The sequence below is a fragment of the Lepidothrix coronata genome, unplaced genomic scaffold (genome assembly GCF_001604755.1).
Source record: "Lepidothrix coronata isolate B3197 unplaced genomic scaffold, Lepidothrix_coronata-1.0 Scaffold250, whole genome shotgun sequence".
Taxonomy (NCBI): domain Eukaryota; kingdom Metazoa; phylum Chordata; class Aves; order Passeriformes; family Pipridae; genus Lepidothrix; species Lepidothrix coronata.
This window is the reverse complement of record NW_016690430.1, coordinates 504,915-520,587: the sequence shown is the minus strand read 5'-3', so window position 1 is coordinate 520,587 and position 15,673 is coordinate 504,915. Positions and strand designations below refer to the sequence as shown.

General features: G+C 36.8%; 1 protein-coding gene across 4 annotated transcripts in view; it reads left to right on the top strand.

The window, feature by feature from the left end:
* Positions 1-15,673, top strand: part of COBLL1 (cordon-bleu WH2 repeat protein like 1) — a 99,843-nt gene that overhangs the window by 73,734 nt on the left and 10,436 nt on the right. For 3 of the 4 annotated variants that reach the window (XM_017835187.1, XM_017835188.1, XM_017835190.1), the window contains exons 4-9: positions 478-706; positions 2,349-2,387; positions 3,374-3,468; positions 3,593-3,832; positions 9,245-9,389; positions 10,444-10,512. In XM_017835187.1, the coding sequence (XP_017690676.1) occupies positions 478-706; positions 2,349-2,387; positions 3,374-3,468; positions 3,593-3,832; positions 9,245-9,389; positions 10,444-10,512 (817 nt within the window). The remainder of the gene's footprint in view (positions 1-477; positions 707-2,348; positions 2,388-3,373; positions 3,469-3,592; positions 3,833-9,244; positions 9,390-10,443; positions 10,513-15,673) is intronic. The other variant, XM_017835189.1, reaches the window with a different exon arrangement.

The window sequence follows — 15,673 nt, the reverse complement described above, 5'->3', positions numbered from 1 at the left end:
GTTTTAGAAGTACTAAACCAACTTCTGGATGTTGTCTAAATCTCTCCTTCCAACTTTGTCCTTCTACTGTATAGAAGAATACTCTAATTTATCTAAAGCACTGAGCAGAGGGCCAGAAGTGCTCTTCTCCCGCACTTTTACCTTCCTCCTACACATGTGTGCACACACTCACTCCTAGCTCATCACCAGACTTCTGCAGCTCCTAATGTAACCTCACAGGGCACCTCACCCCAGGCATACCCTGCTGCACAGGCACATGGCAGGTGCTAAAGGAGAAGCAGACTGCTTCACGTGTCTTTTCCTTGCATTACAGGGAATAGCAAAATAGTTCTTAGTTTCTCATGCAATGATTCTGAACCTATAACATTGGTGAAGCTGGCCATAAGTGGAGTTCCTGTGGTTACTCTGAGGCTGTTATAAAAATGCCAGTTCATTCAGAATTTGTGCTGCTATTTATTGGAATTTTTGTCTCTTTAGCAAACGGTAAGGGTAGTGATAAACTACAAGAAGACACAGAAGACAGTCGTAAGAGTTAGTCCACATTCACCCCTTCAAGAACTCATACCAATTATCTGTAGCAAATGTGAGTTTGATCCTTCACACACTCTGCTGTTGAAGAATTACCAGTCTCAAGAACCCCTTGATGTGACAAAATCTCTTAATGACCTTGGACTAAGAGAACTATATGCCATGGATATCAGTCGAGGTAAGATACTTTCCTAAATTGCAATTATATAAAAGATATTTGCTTAATATTTTAATAATGTATACATTTAATTGTTTTTTTTTTACTTATGAAGAAATTATTTTCTAGCAATTTAGTATATATTTCATTAGTCTTCCACAAACTTGAAACTGAGACAGGTTTACCTGGACTTTTGTTTTTGGAAGTGCTGTATAGAAATTTTATTTTCTAAGCAAGTGTTAAGTAGCAACAAAGGTAGCTGAGTACAAATCCTCACTAAAAGCAAAGCTTCTTTTTTTCTTCCCTCACACCTTCCTCAAAAAATGCAACAACATTCTGTTTCCCTTAGCTCATAGACATAAGATCATGATAACCTAAAATGAATGGAAACATTAGAGAAAATTAGTTTTGCTTTAAAACTATTTAAAATTTTAAAAGTGTTAGAATATTCTGATGGTGTTTATGTATATTTCTGAGTGCTGCTTGCTAATTTTATAGGTTGTGAAGGAATAATAATGGTCTTTTTAATTGTGGTCCAATGGGCACAATGAACTAACTTCCTAATCTTTGTACAGACATTCCTAGTCCAGGTTTTAATTTCAACTGGACAGCTCTGTTTTTCATGACAGATTTATTGTACTATGATTAAAAATTCTGTACAGTGTGGTTTCAGACATTTCTCACAGGAAATTGATTGACTCCAGGTTTTGACCACTACTGTATTTGTTTCACTTTATTTCTGCTCTAAAACCTGGGGGGTTTGTTGGGGTTTTATTTGTGTCTTTACCCCTCTTTTTACCTAAATATGGTAACCTTACTCTTTGGTGATTACAGTTTTAAGAGTTCTCTCAGTTACTTCCTAAAGGTCAGAGTGACAGATTTGGGCAATATGTCCATTTTCTGTAGAGAAAACAAAAATGAAACATCTCTCTTCCCCAGTGGATAACAAAGTATTTTAAGTTGTCTAAACATGTTACTTTGACTACATATGCCCATAGTGCATTGTCTGGTTTGTTGTCTGGTTACCTACTGCTTTCATTTACAGACTGGCAAAGCTGCATTTTGCACAATATGACTTGTGCCTCATTTGTATCAACAGCCAGAAATTCTTAGGATGGCATGCAAGGACATATGTTGGCAATGCCCTACGAGGAAATTTAGATATTCTTCAGTTCTTAATACGAAGTAGTTTCAGCATTTCAATTTTGCAGACAGGTTCAAAGTTCTGAATATTCAGTTATCTTTATAAAAATAAATGGTGAAGTATACTTTTTATTTAATAGAATTTAAATTCAAATTTTATTTGATTAACATATTTTGATTTTACATTCCTCTTTGTCTTCCAAGTTTGGACTGCCTGACAATCCAAAACTTACAGAGCAAAATATTCTAAATACTGATTTTTCTCTTTGCTTCAGAAATATAATTGGAGCCTCCCTCCTTACAAACAAGATTCCAGTCTGTGTTGCATGTCTCCAGTTTCAAGTTCTTGAATAGCTCATAGTATTAGGCAGTAAAGATACACATCCTTTTATTTCAGCAAAATAGCCAGTTAGTTTTTCCCTAATGTTGAAGGTTCAGCTTGGCTTTCTCTGTTTATAACTTGTAACTGCATCCTTGATTCAGATTCATATTTTCTGTCTTTCTTTTTGTCTTTCTGTAGCCACATCACCAGTTGATTTAAATTTACGGTCTTTGCAAGGTATGATTTACTGAAATAGGCGGTGAAACTGTAGCACTTATGTGACATTACCACCCGCTCCTGTTGTAACATCTGCTTAACTGTGACACCAGTAATATGTCTGTCCTATCTTAAATGCATATTTAAAATGATAGTCCAGAAATGGATATGCCCAGCTATATAAAAAGTATTTTTTATAGTTTTACCCTAGATCAATTTATTACATTAAGGATCACATTTATATTGATACTTGTACCAGCTTTTCTGATTTCTGTTGCTCATTGCATTTGCGTTCAATGGGATTTCTTTAAGAAAGTTCATTCCACTAAAAAATTAGAAAAGAGACAACTATTACATTTACAAATCCTCTGCATGAATAAAACCCCGTATGAGCTCAGTTGGTGATAAAAACACCAAGGTTGTGGGCTTGATCCCCATATGGGCCATTCGCTTAAGAGTTGGACTCCTTTCCAACTCAGAATATTCTGTTATTCTCTGAAAAAAATGTAAGGAGGACAAATTCTGCAAGCCACCAGAATGTGACTGCCACACAGTTAGTTAATGTGTGCAGGACCGATCGAGGCTTTGGGTGATCTTTCTCCATACTCACACCATGTGCAGGCTGGGGCCTGGGTTGTCCCACTTGACACTTTGCCAGGAATTTAAGCTGTCAGGAATGGAGGGCTGAAAAGACTGTGCTCCTTTTCCCTTTTACAGCCTTTGTTGTATGAACCATAACGTATGACAAGTGGGATGGGCTGGAGTAAGTGCTAGGGGTATTAAGAGCTGGTCAAACTCATCTGACCTGAGTTCTGAGAAGGACAGGAGGAACATGGATGGTGGGAGATCTCTTCATTTTGCAGCACCTAGAAAAAATATTAGTATAGGTGATTTATGATGAGTTTTGTGTATCACTGCAGGAGGTTTATGACTCAGTGAAATAGGAAGAATCAGGAGAAATAATATCCGCATGAAATAACATGTAGTACTCTTGTTTTCTATTTTAGACTCCTACCAATCTGAAAACATAGATGTTCTGAAGGAGAAAGAAAACAAAGGATTTTTCAGCTTTTTTCAACGAAACAAGAAGAAAAGAGACCAAGTAAGGTGTAACTTTGTATCAGCAAAACTTCTAGAAACATATTCATATTGAACAATCAATACTGTTGATTGTTTTCCAGAAAGTATATGCAACTTGGATTTCTTTTTATTTCCCACACTTCAAGGCTGCCAGTGCCCCAGCAACTCCATTGATGAGCAAGCCAAGGCCAGCATCTATCACTAGATCTAACACTGTCAGCAAGCAGTATGATTCAAACACTCTGCCATCAGAAATGCCGAAGAAACGGAGAGCTCCTTTACCACCTATGCCAAACTCCCAGAGTGCTCCCCAGGAACTCTCACAAGCCCAAGTCAGACCTGCACCTGATATTGTGAAATCCAACAGCTTTGATAGGAATGCACAGGTTAGTTACATTTCCTTCACTTCTCTTCATAGGTATAGACATAATAATCCTGACAACCCCGTTGTTAGTATATGATGAGGCTCGAAATAAATGGGAAATAAAAGTATAATACTTGCTTTTAAAAATTTTAGCTTGAAAATAACTATAGAAATTGAAAGATGCATTGCTTTTAAACTTCAGATCCAAAATAGTTGCTGTATTTTGAAAAGGTAAAACCAACTTGTTGTATAAGTTGGTCTTGTAAGCACCTTTTTGTTCTTTTGTTCTCATATACTTACATGTGAGAACATTATCTTGCTTTATCATATCTAGTAATTGATGTTGTGATATTTCTATTATTTTTTAATGTTTTAGTTACATGGGATAATAAGTAGTTTGTTCTTTACATTGCTAGAAAAAGGTGGGCATCTTGAGGAGCAGTCTAAACATTGTTATGCTCCCAACAAGTCAAAGTAAGGTTTTTATTTTAATCAAATAGGGCTGTATTTTATTGAAGCTATGAGATGTGGGCTACATATTTAAGTAACCTATATATCCCATGACTTGAAGAAATTCTGCCAATAGATTTGGTAGAATTGAGGCATTAACTCTTACCCTGGCATTGCACAAGATTAAAATTTTTTTGATTTTTTTTTTGTTTATTTATTCCATATTTTGCTGTAAATACATTTAAAGGTTGTTTTTTGATGTGAGGTTATTGGCATGCTAGAAAAATTAAATGCAGAACTAAAACACAAGTCTGAGGGATTAATTTTGAGTTAGACTTGGAGACAAATTTCAGACTGTGACTTCCTTTATCTTTATACAATGATTTAGTCTTTCACTGATGCACAGAACCACAAGAGAGCACTGTTTAACAGAAGTTCTGTCTTTGTGTATTGTGTCTTGCTGAAAAGCTTTATCATTTATCATTTGAAGAAGACAAAGGTTTCTTTCTGAATTTTAATAAAAGGAACCTGGGGGAGAGAATAAAATAACGATCTTTTTTTACCTCACTATGTTTGTCTTTTAATTGAATTCAAATTTTTTGAAAATAATTTATTAATGTCAACATGCTTTAAATGATTAATGTCCTATTATGTCTGAAAGTAACGTATGACTGCTTGACTGTCACTCAAAAAGTTGCTTAGATTTATTATTTTGTACTGACATTTCTTACTCATCTGAAGTGATTTGGCTGAAGTTGAATAGCTCACAAAGAGAGGACAGAACAAATTATATTTTTGTGCAGATTTTCTGTTTTGTACTACTTTGTGCAGCCCCCTTAGGAAATGCATGCCAAAGACTTCTAAGGTGACTTCTGTTTCATTCTGACTTGATTGCACAGTGATTTATCAGAAAACACAGAGCTTGGGATTTAAATGTGCTCTGTGTTTTGAATTAATTCAAATAAAATATTTTGTCTTTTAGTATCCACTTTCCAATAAATATCATCTAATTAATGAATTTGGACTGAATGGTACATATTGCTCAACTTGTTAAGGGAACTCTTGAGAGGGATCCTATAAGATACTTCCTTGGAGAATAAAGCTGCTCCTTGAAAGAGTGCTAAGACATTTCCAGAGACCTTCCTGCAGCACAAGAGTGGTCCATTTACACAACCCTAACCCTAAAAAATTTTAAATCTCCAGTCTACCCATTGGAAAAGAAAGGGAAGGGAGAAGATGGGAGAATAGGGAAAGGATGGGAACCAGCTAAACAATAAAGTACTTCTGAAAAGATTTTTTTAGCCACTGTCACAGAATAGCTTAGTTAGGATTTCTGGGAGGGATGAGTTCCATGCTTAAAAAATTAAGCCAGAACCTTTCTTGCCTTCAACTTCATGGTCAGCCCTTTAAAGGAAAAGTTGGACAGTGATGCAGTGAGTACGATGGACATCAGGGAGTTTTTGAGTAGAGTCAGGGCTACCTCGGAGAAGACAATGCTCAGGACTACCTGTAGTGAAGTTTGCATGAGAATCATTTGCTATTATTCTGAGATGTTTCAGAATTGGTGGTTGAATGTTGCATGCATCCACTTTTCAGTACATCAAATACATAACCTTGTCCCTTTATTGTATTTGCCTCTGTACCAGCAAGGATGCAGATAAATCCTAGGTGATAATAGTAATATTGTGTGTTTGGACAGAATATCACCAGCTGAGTTGCTCCAAATAAATTCTGTATGTACTTTCTTTCCAATAGATCAGAGGTATATTACTTCCTCTGTAGTACTTTGTCTAAGTTTAATTATTTTGGGAAGCTTAAGTCATGTAATAGAAACTGAGAGCATGAATACACTCAATGTAGGAGCAAATACATTTTTTTGCTCTTACACCTTGGACATCCATTTGCCTGCATACTTGTACAAAGGGGAGAAAGAAATACTAGCAATATGGCTAGCAATGTGCTTTGATATCCCTACATGATACAGTTGCCTGTATGTCCTCTGTTAAACTAAGATATGTATGGAGCAAAAGAGGTAGGTACTGGTGGTATGTGAGGTAAGGTTTCCAGCACACTGAAATGCACCGCTACTCCTATATTCTTTCCGAAATACTTACGTTTTCTTCCATTCCAGCTGCAAAATTATTATGGCTTAAATACCTTTACTTGTTTTTTGAATTGCTAAGAAGGGCAAGGCACCACGTCTGCCACTGCTTACAGAGGCTAGAACTTGGGAAGCACTGATATGTACAAGTGTCTGCTTGGGGTAGTGTGGCATTTGGTGCCAAATTTGTCTGTACATATTTGAGACTAAAAAGTTTCATATTCACCCTTGCTTATTCCAGGATGAGGAGGGTGTACAGTGTTAAAAGGAGAACTCTGGCATATGTTGTGGAAGTTATGACAGAGTTCACTGGTGTTTCTGCACAAGCATAGTTAATTAGTTTAATGATTCTAAAAAGAATTTTAATTTAAATGTAACTGATAAAGCATTGGTTATCATTGGCAGTTGGTATGACACATGAATACCCAGATGTATATATTCCACAACTTTGTCAGATATGTCTTAATAACATTATTTTAATTTTTTTCCATCTGTTTAAAGTACTATTTTCACATTACAGCCTTTGTTAGGATTTGAAAGCTCTTAATATTCATATGTTGAATAATTCCTGAGAAAATCTGTTCAGCACTCGAACCTCAACTGGAACATTTAGTTCTTTCTTGAAATCTCTCTTTGCAAGTCGTTTGTTTCTTTGGATGCAAAGGGCAGTAGAAAGGCTTATAAAAATCTTCTAGTAGCATTTGTGCTCTTATGCTGAGAACATTATTCCCTCCCCCCCCACACACACACACTCATTCTGTGCAGAAGGGAACTCTGGTGACATCTGTTTGGCTGAGCGAGTGTGCGCAGAGCTCTGAGCCAGCCGAGTCAGCTGAGGGAGCCTGTGTGAAGCAGACGAGGGTGAGACCTTTGAGCAGAGAAATGTGTCTTTGTGCAGAACAGAAGGGCTGCAGCCAGCAGCTACCGGAGAGGAGACAAATAGAACTGCCCAAACGCAAGGAGGAAGTACCTTAGCAAAAAAAAAACCCTCATTTGGGGAAATGATATTGTGTTTGACATCATCTCCTGAATAAATTCAAAGGCTGAATATTAATTGTTTTTCCTTTTTAAGAACTATTTGGGAACTGTGAATACGAAACTATAAAAGTGTAAAGTGATTTTTGTTGTGTGACATTTTAATCAAGAAACTGACTTGTTTAAAGACTATTCAAGCATGCAAGTATTTTTAATTAGGAGTAGAGTATGTCCCTATCCTCTGGTGTTCCTAAAAGAACATTTCACCTTGTGCTTTGTGTTTTTGCTCTTTAAAGCCCTGAGTTCTGCTTTGCTGTAAGAGGTTTGAGTTGCTTGATTTGGCAAGTGATATTTTTTTTTGGAGTGATGTCTGGAGGAATTGTGTGAATGTTGTGGACAGTGTTGCTCCTTACAGTGCAGTAAAATATCTATGGATCTCTCATACCTGGTACCAAGGTGGGACAAATCAAATGACTGAGTGTGCCCATGGTGGCTCAGAGGATAGTTTTCATCATTCCAGTTTATTCATTCAAGTATTCTATTGAGATCTAACAGGAGCTACCAAATACTGCCTGACAGACATCTTGTGCCAGTATCTTTTCTCTTGTGAGTAATTTTCTTTATAGGTTTACTCTAGCTTTTGCTCTTTAATATCCTGCTTACTGTAGGATATGTATTTGTTCAGTGGTAGCTTTCTAAATATTAGCATCTTATTCCATGGAAATTAACACTGTCAACAGTTCTCTTGTCTGTGATGCTTTCAAAAGGATTGCCAGTGAAACAAGAATTTGTAGGTGTTTTTATACCATCTCTGCTCCTCGATATTGTGCTTTGTGAAGTGGGATAGTTAATTGAAGCACAGAGAAGTTCTCTGAAGATGAAACCCCATCCAGTAGCTGTGTGGATCCTTCTAGCCAGAAATGAGTGTTACTGCTGAATTTTATCATATTGTTGAGTAGAAAGTGATGGAGATTAGAATTACTACAGAAAAAGCTGTGTCTAGTGCAAAATGCATTCCTTTATTGCTGGGAATCCTGAACATTGTCATTGTAATAGATGTGGATATAGAACGTTTCTTCAGCATAAGGCAAATTGCAATTAAGAATGGCAAACAAATTTACAACCACTGTCTTTGAGACAGAATGTGTTTTTAAAACAACTTAAAATGCAGTTGGGCTGCTATATCATAAAAATATAAGGTCTTTAACAGGTATCCTTTGTCCATTTTTAATGGTTTTGATTATTTATGAATTAAGAACTTTTTTACTTTTGCTACAATAGAGAGGACTTCACTACACTGCAACATCAGTAGGTACTATAATTATTGTTTTGCAACTTATTAAAATTTAACTTCGATAAGTATTATAAGACGGTTGTACTTCCCAATATGAGTTTTGAAATTGGGCATTCCAAAAATTTCTATGAAAGTTCAAGTATTTTAAAGAGGGAAATAAATTTCTAATAATTGAGTATACAGCCCAGTTAGGACTGCTGTTGAAGGAATGGAGAAGGAAACATTGCGTTCTGTCATTGCAGTGGGGTGTAGGTGAAGCTACTTTCTACAATGATTTTAGCTACTTTTAGAAAAGAATTATTTTGGATTTGTAGAATAGCCTATGGGCATAGAAGAATTCAAATTCTCATTTATACTGTATGTAACAACTGATTTTCTTTCACTGATCTATGTTGCACCTCTGTGAATATATTCAATTACTGTAGAAAATATTTTTTTTTTTTAAACAACTCCTTGGAGGAATTAAAATGAAAAACATAATACGTTTGGTAATAGATATATATTCTCTCTTTCCCAAATGTATATTATAAATACTTCTGGAGAATAATTACTAAAGCTATTTTGCTGTTTTTCATTGATTGCTAATAATCTTCCTCCCCTGTCTCCCTTCCCAGGCCCCTCCAGGATTAGTACGGAAAGGTTCCCTGCCGCTCAGTGACACTGCTTCCGTGAACTCCTCTCTAAGGAGGATGAAGCGCAAGGCGCCCTCACCACCCTCCAGAGCACCAGAAGATCAAAGTGAAAGCAGTAATGAGCCTGGTAATCTTTTTTGCTGTTTAATTGGAAGGCAACAGAAAGTATAGCTGTTTGGCTAAACATTAAAGCAATGCCACCTTAGGAGACAAGAATTTCGAGTTAAAATATGAGTGCCAAACCTCTTCATGTGGTAAGGAGCTGGTTTATGGGACTGGCTCACGTAGTGTGTGTGAACTGGCACAGGAAGGACACAGGAGCAACCACAGAACTGCAGATGCAAAGGGTAAATTAATTTTTGTTTCCTCACCAACAGGGGAAACCTCAAAGCCACACCTGGGCAGAGGCACCCGAGCAGGGACGCAGAGCTCGGTCTGTGCGAGGGGACTGACAAACCTGCTGTTTTCCCTCTGTGTCAGGGGTTTGCACAGGAGGAGTTTACCAACCACTGTGCTTTGATCTTTCCCACAGCAGGGCAGGGATCTCCAGCACGTTCGATAAGGTGCCTTGTGAATCTATCGCAGGCCTATGTTATCTAAACGCAGGTGTTCTGCTTGTCAAACACACAAGACTAAACAACAATTAGTATCATATATGTGTTTTTTTGCACCCCTGCTGCAAATCACTTGAACGTGTTTACAGTCCTCCTCACCAGTCTTCTGTTATTTTCCCACAAGTGTGAGAAAGGCAGGTATTTAGAGCACACAGATCAGGAAAACACAGACAATGTCAAATTAATTATAGTTCGGTTAAGTATAGAATTGTGTTTGTGTTGTTCAGATGGACTGCTTGGGGTGGGGAGAAAAGATTAGCTTCTCTGTGTCAGAGAGGGTATAACAGGAAATGGACTGACAAGAAGAATCTTAGAGATAAGTTTTATATTGTTTTTTTGTGATTCTTCTGTTTGATCAAAAATTCAATTATCTGGTTCAAAAATACTGAAGAGTTGAGATTAAAATATCTGGAAAATGTGACAATGCGCAATAGTTGCTTAAGAGAAGATGTATTTCTTGAAGAACTCAGTAGTCTGTAAGACCATAATCTAACCATTTATCTAGAACTTCTGTTGGTGCAGAAATTAAGAGGAAATAAAAAGAGTTTGTTGTTTCACTTTTTGCAGTAATAGAGACAACAGAATCAGCCTCCACTCAAGTGGAAGGAAGAACCACCGAAATGCAACCTGAAACAGGTTGGTTCTTTTTCCAAAAGCATTGACAAAATCTACTTCATAGCAAGTTATGATAATTCATAGCAATAAATTACTATAGTGCAGATGTGTAATAAGAATAGAACTAATTTTAATTCTTCAGATCAATTAACTTTTCCCTTGAAGTACAAATATGGCTTTCTAAAATAAAGATGTTTTATTTTAATGTCTACAGAAACACATACAATGTATTTTGTACTGGTATCTGTGCTTTACATTTAATAAACTAAAAATTATCCCTGTTTTTCCACCTCCCTCACAAGTTGTAGAGAAGAACTAGACATAATTTATATGATTTTTTTTGTACCTCATAACAAATCTTCCAAAAGCTAAAGCCCAGTCTTGTTTTTAGAACCCTGCCTTGTGCTGCCCTTGACCTGTGTAACCTGGGCAGGAGCAAATCTGCGCCCGCCTTTTGGTTGTCATCTGAACAGCCTTTGAAAACATAAGTTGTAAATATAAACTGAATGCATAAATAGCTGTTCATACATTATTTGTTGGGTGTTATGGAAAAAATGTGATAAAGTATAGCTGTTTAAAATACAATTGTTTAGCTGCTGAACATAATGCTTTTTTAATTTAGGCAGTTTGTGCTGTGAAGTACTTTGGTTTGTAAGCACCAGACTGTAGGGTTCAGATACTGGGTACAGCATCTAAAAGTCTTCTAAAATTTTTAAAAGCTTTTAGAATAATCAGTGCCAGTGCAGTTTGGAAAATCGCTCTTCAGTGCATTACACTAAGAATGAAATCTATAAATGCTAAGCCTTAGAGTGCCACTGGCATTATATGAGGCTAAACACTCAGTTTCTGTGCTAGTTCTCCAGCTGTTTTATTCAGGATACCAGTGTACCAGTCAAATTGGTTGGACCAAGAAAACACAAATGTACCACAAAAGCTGAAAAAGTCACCTGCTAGGATGCTAGGTCTCTGGCAAAGGATAAAAAATGAAGATCAGTAATCAGTAAAGTTGGGCTTGGTTTGTGTTTAGGGCAATTTATTTAAATTGTCAGAAAAGACATTAAATAGAAAGAATAGATAATGTAATATGTGAGAGTATGAACCTATACTATGCAGTCTGAGGCTGAAGATGTAATGAAGCTGTAACCTTTCCTTTTCCTAGTTGTAGCAGATGAAGGAGAGTAATCAATTCTAAGTGAGTTATGTTTATTATGTTTATTATTTCTTAATTTTCTGTGTTGGAAACTTTTATCTACATGCAATGGGCCTAAGATGATAAGCAAGGTTATCATACTGTGATTTAAAATAAAGTTTTTTGGTTTTCTTGTACTTTTTTCTATCTTAAGATTATAAATCTGTGCTAGAATTTCTGCAGTTCCTGTCACTGTAATGTTCCAGTGCTATGTAAATAAACAGCCCTAAACTTCATAGAAATGGCTGTTTGTTTTTCCGTAGATTTAGGAACATCTACTTGAGGGATTCGAGTTCTGTAATTAAATATTCCAATTTAAGCTGTAATGGAAAGAAATAGAAAAATGTAGTTATCTTCACTGGGCTTAAACAGTCTGTGTTGAGCCCTAGGATTTACCTCTGCAGTTAGTGAGAGGCGTCATTCTCTAGTTCTCCTGCTGTCTTCATGCAAAGGCCTTTGCTGAACACTTACCGTAGTGCAGTTTTTTTAAATGTAGATACAAGTCACATAGCACAGTTTCATTGCCTCTTTTTTCTTTTTCTCATGGGATACTGCTGCTCTCTGGTGGCATCTCTGAAACTGTCCTGAGGCCTATGTATAAAGGGTCCTTTTAGCAAAGCCCCTCCTGCTGTGAAAGCCATATTAACCTGTGGTATAATCAGCTGCAGTACACTTGTCCCGTGCCTGGTCTGAAAATTATACACATTTGCGTATTGTTTTAAATGGATAAAGTAGTTCAATATCTCTTTAATTGTCAAGTTGGACATAATTTTAACTTTACAAAAAGCCTGCAGTTCCTTCCATTTGGATTAATACTGCTTTAATTGTTGGGCTTCTGGGAAGCATTGTGAGCTTTTGTTTGGCTGTGACTGGCATTCCAAAGTAGTTCTCTTATCCATTGCTACTTCTGCAAATAAGCAAAAAAAACCTAAGCTGCAAATACAGTATTACCTTCTGCCCTAAAATGAACCATTACAAATATTCAATTTGGTGTCTATTAGCTATGCACTATTTAGACACATATACATTAAGTGAAGCTATATAATATGGAATAGGCTGTTGTGAAATGACAGCTTTCCCATGGTGTAAAAAACCTGTATCTTGACAAAAATAGTTCGAAGGCACACATCTACTAGAATAAACCTTGACAGAGAATTAATTAGAACATTTGGGATTATAAGCAACAATTCTCTTTCTCCATTATGACTTTTGTTTCCCTTCCCAAAATTTAATTAATGCTTAGTCTTTTTTTTTTTTCCAGGGAAGAAGGGAAAATGGTGTTAAAAAATATTTTGAAATTACAGGTTTTTAAATAACTTTCCATCAAACAAATCCCTTGCTATAATCCTATTGGTTACAGTATCTCTTAAGAACCTTGTTAAGGGCTATAGAGTCAAGAGCAGATTTGCATGATGTAGTCAGGCTTTCCGGCTTCGGTGCTTATGAGCATAACAGCTCACAGAGCAGCAGCAGCCTGTTCTCTGCAAGGCAAAGAGTGTTCTTACTACTCAAAGGAGACTTGCAGTTGGTATGTCAGTCATCTCATCAGGTATATTGTCAGTGTCACACTGGAGGCTTTAACAATGTTGTTTTAGGGCTAATTAAAACCCAATGACAAACGTTCAGAGAGGATAAACTATATGCAGATACAAATGCAATATATATTGCATATGGAACTACATATAGAGTGTATAAGCAATAAGGCAACAGTGTGTAGCCAGTATTGCTGTAAGTTCTTCCTAGTGATATGTTGCATATAAAAGCTGAGGGTTTGGAAACAAGTCAAAATCTGAACTGCTCCCCTGGGGGAATTAACTGCATGATGTATGTGAAGGATGGTGGTTAAATGTTGTTTGTGTATCAAATGCATTCAGACTTCATTCTGCTGCAGCAGTGGTGGCCCAGGCCTGGAATGAGATCCAGTAATAGATGAAAACCCACTAGCAAGCAAGGCTGATCTAATACCAGCAAATGAAGTAGAGCACTTTGGAAAAAGTGTGAGGGTTGGTTTTGTTTGGTATTATCCATTTGTAGGTCAGGTTAGTCCACTCCAAAGCTTGTAAGTGTTTCTAGCACAGCAAAGAACAAAATTTCATATAGTAGGAATGTCAGGAATGTCTCCTACCAACCCAAGCAAAGTTTCCATCCCATGAGTATAGATACAACTGAGCCTTTGTTACGCTCCTCTCCAGAGGAAAAGCAGCGGAGAGATGACAACAGTGCCTGGGCACAAAGCCATAGCAACTTGAGAATGCTTCCATTTCTCTTGTCAGAAGTCCTGGCTGTGCTTTGTTTGTATAATTCAGGTTTCCATAGAGTATTTAGACTGAAAATCATAGTCTTTGTTCCTGTGGGTGGTGATGGCTCAAGCCCATGGCATAATAGTTCTCACCAGCGAAGGAGACAGTATTCCTGAGAGCCAGTTATGGGCTGTGGAATAGTCTCAGCAGGTTTGATGTTTGCTCACCTTCTCTTATGCTTTGTTGTGCATTCTGATATATATATATATATATTTATCTTTGCACACATAAAGTGATGCTGCCATCGATAAAATGATCTCCTTAAGTATGAGACTGCTGGGTATGACTTTTCCCTAGGTGGAGATGAAAGGGGTTGTCAGCAGATAAGAGGGAGAAAAGGCCCTCGTGACTAGTAAACTCTTAGGAGTCCCTGTAATACCAGTGTGGCATATTTGTATGTACCTGTGTTGAAAGCACATGGAAGGAGCTCACGTGTACCACTTTACAGTCTTGCCTTTCTTTCCCTGGGGATCTAAATCACCTCTGCATTCAGCACTATGGTGCATGTTGATCACATTGCTTAATGTGTAACTACAAAGCATTATTACAAAAATGCAATATAATACCAAGAATTAAATGGTGAAGTGTTTGGCTTTTGTAGTTGCTCTGTAACAGTGAATGAGTAACTTTGGTATTACTGACCTCTTAATTAATGACCCTATTGGGAAAATCAAAGTTTCTATTCTGTACTGAGCCTTTCTTCAGTATAGACTGTCCTCTTATTACTTTTCTATAACAGTGTACTTCTCAAGAAGTACTGGGATCTTAGCCACTACAAAAAAAAGTCAGTCTAAGATTTTTTTGTACTCTGGGATCTGTGACTTTCCAGTATTCCTTGCTTTTTGTTTCGATCGTTGGCTTGGTTCACACTTGGAAATTTACTGATACTACTTAGAAAATTTGAAACGTAACTGCCCAAGTGCAAAGCCTGTACCTGACAGGCATCAGTGCACCCAAAGCTGACAGGTCAGGCAAAACACACTCGGTTGTTCCTGTTAGTCTTCCACAGCACCTTATTGCACTATATGGATGGAATTACTATCTTTGTATATAGAATGCAAGTTTAAAAGCCAAGAGGTTTTTAAATGGCGTACTTACTAATATTTGATAAATGTGAATCATCATCTTGTGACAGGAATACATTGCTGGCAGGGAAGTAAAGCTAGTGATGGTTAATCCTTCTGGAAATCGAAATAGGTGCATTTATTAGTTCAACTTCAAGTACACTGATTTACGTGTGTCCTAATCCAGTAACTAAACCTTTTAGTTTAACTGTGCTCTGGCTGCAAAATGTCAGTATTTTTATGGATTAACACTTTTCTATGAACTTTTTTTCCTACTGTAATGTGAGACGCTGCACAAGACACTTCCGCCTATGTTTTAATACACTTAGGATGGTTATGGGAAATTTTTGATAGTGACGATGAAACTTGTTCAAACCATGGGCAACATTGATATTTGGGTTGCTCTTTAGTTCTTTAACATTCCTACTCTATTATAGAGAAACTATGTGTTTTAAAACTCACTGGAGAGCTAATAGAAGGATAAGAAATCTGGGGAAATGAAACTGTCTGCCCCCATGAAATTTGGGTTTATGAGAATATTAAATATATTTTCATGTATCTTAATCCAGTACTTGGGTTAAGCAAGGAAAATGTTATACAATAGTTACAGATGCAAAACCAGATGTGTA